The 15541-nt window shown below is 34.8% G+C and overlaps 1 protein-coding gene across 11 annotated transcripts in view; it reads right to left on the bottom strand.

The window, feature by feature from the left end:
* The window catches only part of LOC149417633 (uncharacterized), a 143188-nt gene that overhangs the window by 102335 nt on the left and 25312 nt on the right, over positions 1–15541 (bottom strand). Inside the window, exon 1 of one of the 11 annotated variants that reach the window (XM_089640460.1) lies at positions 6470–6595. The exons of 8 other annotated variants lie outside the window; for them this stretch is intronic. In XM_089640460.1, the coding sequence (XP_089496586.1) occupies positions 6470–6547 (78 nt within the window). In that variant the 5' untranslated portion in view covers positions 6548–6595. Of the gene's footprint in view, positions 1–6469; positions 6596–15541 lie in introns of those variants that run through there. 2 more of the 11 variants (XM_089640466.1, XM_089640469.1) reach the window with 2 other exon arrangements.

The following is a 15541-nucleotide window of genomic DNA, read 5'->3' as shown; positions in this document are numbered from 1 at the left end:
GGGTGCAGTAGTATCATTAAAACAAAGCCCGTAAAGCACGTAGGCCTCTGACAACTTATATTATTCTGGCACTTCATAAATCACAAACTCAACACAAGATTAAAGCTTTCAAACACTGTACAAAGTGGAGAGCAAACGTCAAAACTCTCACTCCAAATAAACAACAACATGTATGTTTCTTAGTCACAAGCACAATGAATCAAAATTGTGCAGAGTTCTTGCAAAATATTTTTCAGATATTCGCAAAAGATCTTCTGTCAGATGACAGATGAGAATAGTTGTGTTTTTTCAGGTTCCTATTTTTTAGGGAAGGTTTCTAGGTAACTGTTGAATCGAGATTCGAGGGGTGGTTTGTATTGCGCATGCTCACTCGTGAAGAGGGACTACGACAACTGAGACAGTGATAGCGCGCTCGGGCACCAGGGCAAATCGATAATATTATAATGGAGGTAAGTGCGGAAACAAACCAGTTTGGGCTGTACAGCGATTACAACAACATCTGTTGGAATTGAGTGATAACTATATTATATAAAGAATGTATTTTTAGCACCCGCTTCGGAGTCGGTTGTTAAATGTAATGTTATAAATGCAGAGGTAAATAAAACATGAAAAGCAGAATTTAATACTAACATGTAGGGTACAAATATTTGGTAGCTTCTCAGTAAATAAGAAAAAAATAAATTATGGAACAAAGTGTGATAAAAAATGCCTACATTTAAAGAAATATTTACACGAATGGGGTATTTTCATAAACTGTGAATTTACACGGAGAAAAATGAGTATTGCTGATTTATTAAAATATTGATAAAAAGGATCGCGTGTTCATGCACCAGCGTTTACATTAGAATTTTTATGAACACATGTTCCGACATCGCCATAAAATATTCGTGTTTTACTGATTGTTTATTAACCTCTCAATTCATTCGTTAAAGTTCTGCAGTCCCTTTATTAACCGTAATACGAATAATTTGATAAAAAAAAATCGCACCTTGCGCCACAATATGAAGTATGTCAAAAAATACAAATAAATAGTAGTATTATCTGTGTGTAAGGATAGAATGGCCAACCTTATGATTCCAGAGATAGCCTCATTTTTAATGTCAGCGCCATACAATTTTTTCTTGAAAAAATTATAACTCCTTCATTTGTACACGCAATTGCTTCGTACGACATTTTAAAGCATAGTAATGATCAGCAGAATCCATTTCTAGCCAAAAAAAATACCCTTGAAAATTCAAGTTTCTATGTCTATGAAAATCGCCTTTCATAGACATAGAGACTTGAATTTTCAAGGGTATTTTTGGCTAGAAATGGATTCTACTGATCAATTACTATGCTATAAAATTTCGTATGAAGCAATTGTGTGTACAAATGAAGGAGTTATCATTTTTTTAAGAAAAATTTGTACGGTACTGACATTAAAAATGAGTCTATCTCTGGAATCATAAGGTTGGCCATTATATCCTTTTTATCTCATTTTTAATGTCAGTGCCATTTTTAAGTAGCCTCATTTTTAATGTCAGTGCCATACAAATTTATCTTAAAAAAATGATAACTCCTTCATTTGTACACACAATTGCTTCAAACGAAATTTTATAGCATAGTAAATGATCAGCAGAATCCATTTCTGGCCAAAAAAATACCTTTGAAAATTCAAGTCTCTGTGTCTATGAAAAGCGATTTTCAGCCCACTGTGCGTCAACGCCAACATATTCACAAAGGAAACAAATCGAAAATGACACATTTTAAATCAATATAAAAAATGTATTCGTCAACATAAAAATACCTGCACTATGGTCATTTTTTTCATAATTATTTTCGGAAATAAAATAGTAAAAATACTATTTATAAGCCGGTGAAGATTTATTAAAATTCAGGTAAGTGGATACTTTTAAAAGATAAAATAGAAAATATGTTAGATTAACACTTATGGTGGGTGAAGTGTTGTTGAATTTGATAATAATATGGAACTTGGACCATCGACACAGCATCCATAAGATTACATAGACCCTACGGAAAACAGATTCCCTTCAAGACCTCCGGTGTGGAGTTAATGTGAATAACTAATTACCCGTTTGAGTGTTGCCGCTTTGATATTTTTAAAGTATTTTGACAGTTAAATTTTCATGGTAGAAATACCTTCGTCAGGTAGTTTTATTTTTAGTATCCTTCTGCATAGGTACATTTATACATACACATATATTATATAGCATTGAAATAATATCAATATTACTTTTATAATATCGATGATATTTTGAAATAGACGGAAGTACATGACCAAATGGACATCGACAATAAGTTAGCATTGTGCGAATTTATTCTATTGTACCATATTAGGACAGTTCATTGAACACGCGGGCCCACAAAAACTATTATTATAGCCTGTCAGCCATTTGGGACACGAACAAAATATTGACGATTGTAACTGAATTAGGAGTGGTTATAGAATACAGATAAAGCATACATCACAATAAAAAGCTACCTAAACTGGTGATATATAATTTGAGATTTTCACGGCCAAAAGTAGTATTTATTTTTGGGGTATTCTGCCGTGTTGCGCTAACGAAATGTTAATAAAAGTAGACGTAGCGCATCACGGCACAATACCCCAAAAATAAATCACGATTATACTAGTGATATCTGTACTAAGGATGTTGTTTAGATAGTGGTTGAGAAGGAATATATTATGAGGTAATGTGTCTATAGGTTGGAATTGGAAGCAGCGTTAATCTGCATGATATTCATACGTTTTTTTTTAAATAATTTACAATAAAACTTCGTCTTTTTTTACGTTTCACAACATAAGAAGCTTATTGCCTGAAGCTAATGAGCTAATGAGCTAACGAGCTAACAATCAATATTTTGAAGCTGAAAGAAGAGTGGGTGAGTCCCGTGGTGGAAAAGAAAGTATGAAAAAAACTCAACAAAGTTAGTACTAGCTTGTTTCGTTCGCGGTGGATATTGCGCTTTATCGTATCGTATGAATCAAACACTTTTGTTTAGTTGTGATTTTATGTGCATTTTTCGATAAATTGAAATACAAAGTGTGTACCTACAAAACCATCCTACCAGGCCCAGCCGGGTAGGATGGGTGTGATATGTGAGGACTTAACAATCTTCCTTTTCTCGAATCGTTACAAGGTCGACTGACTCAGGAAGGATTCTTGATCCAAAACGCCTCATCTTACCATTAGCACCTGCATCATACACACGGTGCTATTTGCTCCCAATAAACGCATAATGAGTCGCTTATCCCAAGCACATATCAAAGACGTACAATTCATAGAATAGTAACGAATTGGAATCGAACCAACACCTCTGCCATAAGTCAACCCAAGTGGTTCACTACATACGGTGACTTAACCCTTAAATGCATAATTTTTTTTTTTTTGAAAAAAATATATTTTGTAGATATTTACATGCATATGCAAGGAAATATAATTTTTTTTATTTTTTTGTAATATTTTAATGATATTTGACTAAAAAAAATTGTTGCAGGTTTACAACACAATGTATTTAATAAAAATTAATATGAACAATTTACGTATGAAAAAAAAATTAAAAAGCTAAAAAAAATTCTCAAAACTAATAAGTGTACCGGAAAAATACGAGTTATTACATATAAGTATTGTATTATTGTATCTACTTACCTAAGAAAATCAAAATAATAACAGCAAAACAAAACTTTAATTCTAACCTCCAACCAATTTTCGACAATCTTCATTTTGTTAAAGAAAATGTGACATTTGACATTCGCGAAAGAAAAAAAAAGGTGATGCCACTCGATAAAATATATTGCCGTGAACTTGATAATTCTAAAACGGCATGCATTAAGTATACACCAAAGAGTTAAAGGTGGTTTGAACGGTATGTTGCAGTTTCGCAACAGTATGCATTTAAGGGTTAACAGGGGTGTAGGGGTTCATGGGGTGAGGTTTGTCTAGGTCTTGGCGGGGAAGGCGTCTGTCCACCCACTGCGTGGCGGGCCGGGTCGGGAGATAGTGGTTGAGGGAGACTTTTCGTCCTCTCTTGACCCGTCGCCTTGCACTGCGGTGGGAGGGATGGATTCATTCATACAATGGTTAGACACATTGATGCCCAGGTTCCTACCCACCCCTCACACCCTTTTCCTTCCCAGAACTTCCTATCCTTCCTTTCCATAAAAAGACCCTCCACTGATGGCATAGGCCTTGGTAAAAATTATCTTCCTAAGAACTCCTGTGCGGAGCTTATATAAAAATAAAAAAGGCTCTATGCCCTTTCAAAATGGAAAATTATTACAGGTTGCATAAAAAAAAAGTATTTTAGTTTTAAGAAAATATAACAAACTAAATTGCCGGAACGGGTGTGTGCAGCAGAAGGACGATCCTTCCAGAAGATTTTATTCGACTTTCGAAAAAAAATCGTACACATTCGTCATATGAGGCTATTTTTATGAACTCGCTTTCATTCCACAAAACGAATGGTACATTTCGTTAAGATCGGATCTTCTGTATCTCGATGTAATTGGGCAACCGGATGACTTTAAAAACGGATGATTTTATTTTGAATATTTTGAGTGGCTTTCGAGAATGTATGCCTTTCGTATGTTAGTTTAGGCCTTATTATTGACTTGTAAATGAGGAGGTTATTTTTCATACAAATGCGTAGTAGGCCCGTATCTGCATTTAGATATTCATATATGGACAGTGTCGGATGTTATGATGTCGATTGTGAGATTTGATGGACCTTACAAACATGGACTTACAGCTGTCACAAGGAATATGCACAATATTAAACGAGCAAGTCGTGAACATTTCAATAGGGATATTATCATAAATGTTAATTTACTTCATAACGTATGACAGAACATTCTGTCCTTAGTTGGTTTACCTTTCATTTAAAGATTCATGAGGGAAATTTAAACATATTTGGATACAAAAAAAGAGTCTTAGAACACGTTAGCAAATAATAATAATATTTGAATAATTTGTATGGCGCCGTTTTGGTGCAAAATCACCTCAAGGGCGCTGTATAAATGTATAATACATTATGTTCGGTTAGGTTACAATAATTATTACTTGTTGCACTGTAACCTAAACACATTTTTTAGAGAATGAATAACTTCAAGACCCGGATAACGGTGTTCGTATTATTTTATTAAAAGAAAATTATTTTTGTGGCAATCAATCCGAACATAATAATTTCAGTTGTCTGTGATGATATGCGTGATGTGAAGTATCCTCGTGCTCAAATATGGTTTGAAAAAAATTAAAACTGATTGTTCATACAAAGGATACAGTAGGTACCAAAAACATTTTATTTTTAATACATTAAAGAATAATTCTACATTTGAAATGTTATTAATTTTTTAATTAAATTTTGACACATTATTTTGCGGGTTTACTAACGTGTTTATTTCAAAGGTAAATTTCTGAATTCTCTGTAATTTGTTAAGAAAAAAATACAATTAAATAAAATTGGATATATTTGTTTTTGAAAAGCAATGTGTAAATATCTTATAAATACGTTTAGCTTCACAAATCTAATATTCTATGATTTTTCACGGCTCTGCCGGCTAGTATAATAATATTGGATGATAAAAGTCAATATTCAGACGCCCAAAATATTTTTATGAGAATCTAACCTTTTAATGCTGTAAACATTGTTCATCAAATATTAGGTTTGGTATCAAACATTTGATCATCAAATTACTAGTTGTTGCTCAAATACAAGTCCTTATTAAACAAATAATGTTCTACAGCAGAAGTTAAGATTTAATCACTGTCACACCAAAAGGATAAAAACAAAATGACTTGGACTCTGAAATGCCTGCGTGATGCGTGATGCATGCTAACGAATACTTCCCGGTTTGAAAATACTTGTAATACACATTCCAAAAAGAACAAACAAACTGAAATTTGCAGATATGTCTGCTGTCCCACAGCTCTTTTTGCATTTTGGCCTGATTCGGCTAGACAAGGCTTAAAATGCACGCATTTATAAACTGAAAAACTACGAAAAAGTTACTTTAAACTTTGATGATAAGAATATCATCGACGAAGACAAAAAGTACTAGCATGTATTTTCACAATCTGGCAACATAAATAATGGAAGTATGAGAAAAAAAAACAGTACATTTGAATTGCTGTTAAATAAAAATATCAAAATTCTAACGCCAGAAAAAAATATTATATTCATGTTAGAAATCCAGTGGAAATTGAGAGATCAGTGCAATTAATTAATCTTAACTTACTCTCAAATTTCCATAAAAATGTCACACACATTGCACATTCTAAATGTATGTGATGTATGGTCCAATTATCTGAACCATAAAAAAGAAAAAACGGAAGATATTCACAACTGTCATTTAACTGACAAAAAACAGAAAACCATAGTTTTCAAAATTGTCGACGAGAAAAACGAGCGTTACGAACTACACTAGTAAATTTTAAAACTTTTCCTATTTCATAAAACAATTCTACCAAACCTTAAGCGTGGTAAATTTCCTAAGATCCTCCGACGACTTGATGAAATTTTTTGGATATCCTCCGTTGGCGATGCACATTTTCCAAACGAGATTTCCCGCAAATACAAAATCGCCATTTTCTTGCTTTTCCATCTGTATTGACCTCCACTTTAGCGACTGAACCAGAAGCCCGGCGAAACGACCAGAGAAAACTCAAACACTCAAAAATAACAACAAAAACACGAATTTAACCTCAAATTTAACTGCGATTTTAAAAGTTTAACACAACACGTTACATGTCAAGAGCTTTCGAGAAGAATTACGCGTTTTGTACGACTGGATATAATTTATTTAGCACTCGGTGAGATCTCTCCGCGGCAGAGGCAGAAGCGAAACTGCTTGTTGCTGGACGCGGCGACCAGGAATTCAGAAGACAAAGAAGTAAGAATACCGACGGATGGGTTAAACTGTCACACCAAGTGACAAAGACAAAACTGTTCAGCGGGCGGTGGTGCCATCACGTAAGCCCGACCAGCTCCTCATATATGCAACGGGCAGACGCATCAATGGGGACGCCTCCTCCAGACTGTAGTAATGTAGCCAGAAAAAGAAAAACAGGCACCGTTACTTGACACTCGGTGAACGGAGGTTCTCAAACCGTGGCGCAGCGTTAGATGATACCACCACATGTTCGGAATGCACACAGCATGGACAAAATCAAGTGGGGATAAAACTAAATCAAATATTTCCTCTAGGTGGTCGAAAACACAGTATTCTCATCAGGACATTGTGTCATTATCGGTGTATCATTAAAATAAAGAAAAGGTGTAAAACATTTTTAGATTGGGAGGCAAGGGCAGTCTGGTCTGTTTATAGACAATAACAGTAAATAATAATAAGGTCACCGTGCGGCTAATAGACAGGACATTCAGTCATTCGTATCGGCTACCATTCGAGGGTAGTCACTTGCCCTTGCAAGGCTCGTTGAGGACGTTAATACTTCAATGCGGATGATTATCCTATTAGAATCCAATAGTAATTATCAGTCATGTAAATAATATTCTTGTTTCTTCACTTTACAAAAGCATCTCTAACATTCAGGAACATAAGGCACCAATCACTCGATGTTATAACACTAAAATTTCGACTAGTCTTGGTGTCCATTTGTTCTGTTATGCTCAGCTTTTAAATCATTTGTCTCCGTCATTAGTCACCGTTTTTTTTTTCTAATAACGGCCGTACACGTATTTCGCATTATAAGCCGTATTCGCACCATGTTTGGCACATATTTCGACGGCGGAGTTTTCCGTTGACCAATATCAGCACATTTCATCCAGCAAGATAATGTGTGTGTTCTTACACGGCAGAACAAAAATGAAGACATCACGATGTTACTGAAAATAATAGCGACTCTCATTAGCCCGAAAAATGAGCCGGGCCGAAATTTCAAACTTCCGAAAAAAAAATTTTTTGAAAACTATTCTCTTAGTTTCAAAGTTTTCAGTTCATGCAATTTGTATAGCAATGACACAACTTGAAAACTATTCTCTTAGTTTCAAAGTTTTCAGTTCATGCAATTTGTATAGCAATGATACAACATAACGGTATTGAGAAAACCTCGAATTCAAAGCCGGCAAAAAGTTCTAAAATATCGAATTTTAATTAAACCGAGCAAAAAGAGACCGGACTTCGGTCGCCGTGTTACGTGATTCCGATACGGTCGGCTACGGTGCAGGGAAAATAATTGGCAACGATTCACCGTAGTACAAAAAAACTACGAATTGGATCATATTCAAGAGACGGCCATTTTAGGCGGGTGGTGTAGGTTTATACAATATAATTGACATGAATTTAAGTAAATTATTGTTACACAAAATGATACGGCACGTGGCGTTAATTCTTAAGCCCGATTTACTGTCAATATGCAAAAAAAAAATCAGACGACTCGCTTGACCTACATTTAAAAATTATATAGCCTATTTAAGCCCTCTGACCCAAATATGTCGACTATATAATAAGATAAGATAGCGTTCTGAAGTATACATTTTCGTCGATAATTTATACGAATTCAGAAAAAATGTTCTGCTAATTGGCAAAAATATGTTGAGCTAATTATATCACGCTCTCTTCTTGTGTGTCTTGTGTCTCCTAGTTATCTTGCCTCTTTTTGTATCGTTTGTCATTTGAGTAAGCTTTTATATAATTTTATAATGGTATGTAGATATTATGAATCTGACTGGACTGTGATTCTGAATGAATGGACTGAGTAGGTTTTTGTAATTGTATGCACATATTTGAATTTTAACTGAGTAAGTGATAAAATCTTTCAAACCCAAAATAAATGATAGGACATCGAAAATCATGATCAAGTGGATGTAGCAGAGGAAGCGACCCAGAGGCAGACCAAGGAGGACTTTGTAGAAGATAGAAACAGTGTGGTAAGTATAGTCCCGCGGCCTGGAGATTAATGGCTAGAGACTGAAACTGGGAGAGAACACTGTAAGGGAGGTCAAATCGCACCCATGCCCCATAAAATTATAGAGTTTTAAAAAGTGGCAATATTAATTTGATCAATCTGAAAACAGAGAATTTCGCATGCCTGAAAGAAAATTCAGGCTAAAAACGTACGACGCTTCCACTGTTCGTAAATACCTATCTAACACAAACTGTAGTAGGTATCTACCAAAACGCGTTGGAATAGAGGAATTACAACCTAATATAGGTTATATTTATTACAAGATAATACATTACAAAATGATAACAAAGTAATAATGTATTATTCCCAGTGAGGTTATAAAACTCAAACAAGTAAGTTATAAAACTCAAACAACAAACGAACTCATTTCGGGAAAGACAACATTATATTAAAGACAAGACAAATAAATAAAATACATTAAAATAAATGCATTAAAATAAAAAAGCAGATGTTATTATGGAGTTCCAGAGAAAGATTGTGTTAGTCATTAATGAAACTGCTAAGGAAATAGCTTTTAAGAGCTTTTGCCAATGTTTTTTTGTTCGTTGCCGGAAGTTTTAAATTACTAGGTAATGCGTTACATTGTTTATGTGCAATGTATTGTAAGGAGTTAATTCCAAATTTGGTCGTGTAAGTAGATGACGATAAATGTATTTGATTTTGTGATCGTGTTTTGTGCTTTAAATATACAACACAATGACAATGTATTTGAATTAAGTAACGATTAAAAAAAAAAACAATTATGTGTTGAGGGCGCTTAAAAGTGCAAGCTTTTGCAAGCTCTGACTCCTCGGGCTTCTATTTGCGGAGATTTTTGTGGAAACGCAGTTCTGATCGGCCGAGCAGCAAGGGGTGCTTAACCTCGCGAACCGCGAACGCAATATGGCGCTCTCCCGCGGGATAATGCTTTCGCAGGCGAATGCGTATTCTGTCTTATTTCGAAGGATTCGTTGTTACGAACGGCGAAAATGTTCCAAAAATAAACAAGAACGGTTGTTGGAAATAATGAAAAAAAAAACAATATTCATAAAACAGGACATTTAAAATGTATATGAATAAAAATTAACAGTACCTACCTACCTATCTACAGCTTCAATTCAATCAAGGTTCAATCAGGTGCAACGTGAAAATTTGTAACACCAATATTTTAAAACTGTAGGAAACATCTCTTTCGGAAGTCAAAAAAGTCTTCAAACTTATTTAAGGGAAGAGGATTTCATGAATATTATTGATATCTTGTTTTTTATGTTCAACATGAACATATTGTCACGAATTATATTTTTTTTAAAACTAGCTGTCGTGTACCCGGCGTTGTGCATGATATGGAGTAAAGTTTGAGTTTGAATTCTAGGTATAATATTATATATATTCACTAAATAATTAAAATACCTAAGTGATAACCTATTTTTGGTTAAATAATGAATACTTACTACACCATACCTTGTAATAATTATAACTGTTGGTTTTCCAAATAAAATAAAATACTAGGTATAATATACACGTATTATATATGTAAACATTCTGGAAAAAAATCTCTAAATGATAGTAAAAACCCTATCAAAATCCATTGCGTAGTTTAGAAGAACTAAGCACATAAACAGACAGACGCGGATAGCGACATAATTCATACTATTTAGAGATAAACATTTTTGAAAACAAGATAAGTTAGGTATTATTATTTTCATGAGATTTTAATATGAATTTTTTCTGTATACTGCAAAACTTAACATGACGTAAGTTACCAGCTAAACTACAATTATTTGAACAGGCGATTCTCGCCGGCTCATTATTAAATTAGTAACGTAGCGGAATACCCCCGATTGCTTCTCTTCTCTGGTTCGGTAAGCGAGGAGAGAAGCCTAATCGTCGGTATAATAGTCTCGCTAATTTGGGCAGATTCGTCTAGCCAACAAGGACAAAGAAAGCTAAAGCTTTCACTTATCTGCCAACCGTCACTCGTCTCTTCCACGTTCCTTCACTCTAACTCGGGCAGTAAACTTTAGAACAGAATAATGAGGAAAGAAAACTTTAGAACAGAAAATTACAGTGGTAATTAAGCATGCATGCAAATTATTCGAATCTTCTATGTATAAATATAAAAATGTAAATGTTCGTTTGTTAAACATCTTAAATCTCCGAAAGTTCTTCAAAGATTGCTTTGAAATTTTGACACAACTGTTGCATTCGAACACGCCTGTGTTTTACAGGGTTTTTCAATAAGGTGTTATTTTGAATAGCCCGCTATTTCGGTAGATGTTACTTTTGAAGCTGTCATTTTTTGACATTTGACAAGTAGAAACTACGCCATTAATAAAAATGGAGCGATACACGCTTCAACAACGCATTGAAATTATTAAAATTCACTTGAGTGAATCAAATGCAAATCATCTTGAGTGATGAGGCCCATTTCCACCTCAGTGGCTTCGTCAACAAGCAAAATTGTCGCATCTGGGGCTCGGAAAACCCAAGAGTTATTGTTGAAAAGCCTCTCTATTCTCAACGTGTGACTGTTTGGTGCAGTTTATGGTCCGGCGGAGTCATTGGGCCTGACTTTTTATAAAATGAGGCTGGAGCAACAGTTACGGTGAATGGATTGCGCTATCGAGAGATGATTAATGATTTTTTATAGCCGGAATTGGATGGTATTGATCTGGACAACGTTTACTTTCAACAAGACGTTTTTACGTGCCACACAAGAAACGAAACCATTAATCTTTTACGATTGAATATCAAAATAACACCTCTTATTGGAAAACCCTGTATATACCTATATTGTATAGATGTCACATGTGGCAGGTAAAAACTTTTTTTAAAGCGCCATCGTTGGACGTAAAAGCAACACCCGCTATTGTTTCTGTATCTCCAAAGACAGACTGAGCCACAGCAACGTGTGGCGGGGTACAGCTATTTCTTTAATAAAATTAAAAACATCATCCCAAAAAGGTAGGTGTTTTTTTTTTGCTATCTATTTAGCCATTGTATTTTCATTCCAATTAAGGTTTCTAATGTGACCGGTCAGTGGCTGAATTGGAATCGCGTCTGGGTCTCACCCAAGGCGTCGTGAGTTCAATTCCTCGGTTGGCTCACGACATAACCAACATTTTCCGCTGACTGTGGAGAAGTTTCGTGTTTTCACTAAGGCGGTTAAACAATCAGTTTCCTCACACTTTCCGTTGGGAAAGGGTGGGTCCCCTCCTGAACTGTGAAGAAGCATTTTCAATATGGTCAGGTTATTTGTAACTTTTATATGTATTTTCCTTTTTAGATAAGGCTATACCTACATCCATGACAGTTACATACTGTGATATACATACATTCAACATAGATACATATTACGTTGGTAGGTATATAAAATTATTTAGGTTCTGTTTTTAAGTTATAGAATTCCATTTTTTTTTAAATTTAACGTAAATAAAATTTAATAATATTCTGCAAGTGGGAACTAATAACATTATTGAATGTGCTTGTTTATTTGTTTGTACTTATTCCACGTTGCAACGGACCGACAGATCGACGTGATTTTTCGCGTAGGCATAGTTGGAGGGCTGGGAAGTGACATAGGCTACTTTTCATCCCGGAAAAATATTTCATTCTCGTGGGAAAATTATTTGTGCTGTAATTTCTCCTTAACACAAGGCGAGAGAAGCCGTGGGTTAGTAATAATATAACTGAACGAAATATAATGTATTTATTTATTGTCATCAATTTTTATTTATAAAACTCCATTGTATTTTTTGTCTCACCTACGCCATGGGGTCGGGAGCAGTTGGGACTCTTGTGCGGTTTCACATTAAAAAAAATAGTTTTGAGAAATGAGAATTCAGTTTTGGATTTTTGTGAGTGACGCGAACATAGTGGTGGTAAAATCAACACAATCATTCCCCATTCGTTTCGTTACTTTGAAAATCTAGACTGAGGTCATTTAAAATTAAATGTTTGTTGATGTTTTTCTGCAGTTCATCATTTTCGCAGAAGCTTCTTTGTTCCTTCGGCTTTTATGAGCGTTAATCAGCGCACATGTTTTTTCTTTCAATTTTGAAGGGACGTCTCGGGAAACCATAACGCGCGCGCACACTGATTTAGAAGGAGACCCAGTTTATTTAACGTCAATTGCGAGCATTACGTGGGCGGGACTGGATACATAAATTATCCTGGAGAAATATTCATTTCATACCAAAATGTTTACGAAAATAACTTATCCCACAAAGATGTACGTTTTGCACAATGACGTCGCGAATTACAAATAAACTTTAATATCGTAGGAATTAGATTATTCATTCTGAGATTTTTTAAACGTAACGTAACATGCTATCAAATGATTTTCTTGATAAAACGTTCAGAAAATCAAACCTAGACAAGACGGGTAAATTCTTACACCAGTCAATCCATCTATGTAATTTAACCCTTTTAGGCCGTGAGTACATTTGAAAATAAATAGATATAAGATTTTTTCCTCAGATTTTCATTTTCTTAGCACGCTATTTTGTTGTACTGTATTTTTTAGTGGCTAGTAACTAGTTCAGGCGAAAATATATTAACATTTTGAAATGTGATTTTCGTACTTAATTTCGACCGATTATTTTCATATTTGTGTTGTGTAAAATGAAAGGTATTTTTTTATACTGAGTTTTTAAAATATAATAAAGTGTCATATTTTTGCTACACAGTGTATGATTTGTCATTGTATGTGAAACACGCCCTCTGAGACCTAATGATATTTTAAATTGAATTTTTTTTTATTTTTTATTAACTCCACACAGGAGGCCCTGAAGAAAATAATTTCCCTCAGGGCCTATGTCATCTTTGGGGATGCTGAGTGGAGGGTCTTTTTGTGGAGAGGAAGGAGTGAACATGGGTCTTGAAGAGTCCCATGTTGTAGGAGGGAGGAAACACAGAGGCCGGCAGTTCGTTCCACAGCCGAGCTGTTGAACTTAAGAACGAATCGTAGAAGCGACCCGTTCTCATGTGACAAATGTCAACCGTGTACAAATGTTGGGCGCGCGTTTGGCGTGTATCCCGACTACGCACCGGTGCCGAAGGAATCAATGACGCTAGTTCCTCAGAGCATCTTCCATTGTAATACCGATAGAACAAGGACAGCATACCTACCTGACGCCTGTGCTCTAAATATTGCAGTCCGTTTGTTAAGATTGGAGAATCTATCAAACAGACCGCCCGTTTCTGCACAGAGTCAAGGGTTTTTTTCAGGTAGTATTTAGGGGCTCCAGACTAGAGATGGCTGCCAAATTCGACAGTAGGGGGCACTTGCGATTTGTACATGGTCAGCAGTTGTGTACTATTAAAGTATCTGCGGGCCCTGTACAGTACGCCCAGCTTCTGAGAGGCCAACTTTACTCTGGCTTCGATGGAGCCCCCGAGTTATCTAACTATTGAAAAATAGTGATATCTAACTATTGAAAAAAACAGGCTAATTTAAAAAAAAATCTAGTGATATTATTATAAGTATCGAATGCGTTCTACCACTTCCATGTTTAATTTAGGTATGAAAGGGTTAAAGTGGAATTTTACAAACAAACACAGGAAGAATGTAATTTAACAATTAACAATGATTTACACAGAAGACAAAGGGTTCCAAGGAGTGCTGCTAAAGAAAATTGAGAACGAAGAAGATGGTTAGAAAACGAAGCGCCCGCCAAGATCAAAATAGATATTTTAGCTTACGAGCAATATAATGGAACTAATTTTATATTTGAACTGCACACAATCTACAAAATTAGCGAGATTCAATTTTATAAAGCAATAACATCTGTGTACCATAGCAGTAAAAATTCCGAATTGTAAAATCTGGTGCTATCAAATATGCACAGATTTTTTCGTATGAAATTTTTAGTTAGTATTTTTAGCTTGTAATTTCATTTCCATCTGGAGCTTTGGACTGCCAATAAACAAGACAAGACGCGATACGTCAGGTAATTTTAACTTTTAGACACAACGCAAATTTTCGTGTTGGAAAAAGGAAGTATGTAATTTTTTAATTATATTAATAATAATAATAAAGTTTCACATAAAAATCATACAATAAAACATGCGGAAACTTTGAATAGCCAACTGGAAATGGATCCTGTTTTAGGCCAGTCAAATTGACAAGTTTAGTTCATATCATAATTTAGCACTTAATATAAAACAAAACCGGTAAAGTAAATAACAGCCAGATAGTTGTAATAAAAAGACAGATCACCACAGGAGTTGTAAGGTAGAAAAAATGGGAAGGGTAGTTTATAAGTTTATAATATAGTTGAATGATTAGAAAATAATCGATAGCATTGATAAATAAAGTATAGATTAATATAGAATAGACAATTGTGTTCAGAGGTGATAAATATGTGTTTTTGTATTGTATGGACTTTAAAAAAATATGTATCAGTGTTTTGACAGTAATGTACATATATATTTTTTATAATGAGATTATCTATTGATCAACATTTCTTCACTTTTTTGACCAATTTGCGCAAAACATTTGTACTTTTCGTTTTCCAAGCATTAGGAATGATATTAAATAATTTAGGTCCTAAGTACTTGAATTGCCGTTGCCCAAGGGACGTCGTGGTTTTTATTGGGACTATTGGATTATTCCTTGAAAGTCGGGTGTCGTGAAG

The sequence above is a fragment of the Hesperophylax consimilis genome, chromosome 15 (genome assembly GCF_061612785.1).
Source record: "Hesperophylax consimilis isolate HC1 chromosome 15, BYU_Hcon_1.0, whole genome shotgun sequence".
NCBI lineage: Eukaryota > Metazoa > Arthropoda > Insecta > Trichoptera > Limnephilidae > Hesperophylax > Hesperophylax consimilis.
Note: the sequence above shows the minus strand (reverse complement) of the source record. Positions and strands in the feature narration are given on the sequence as shown.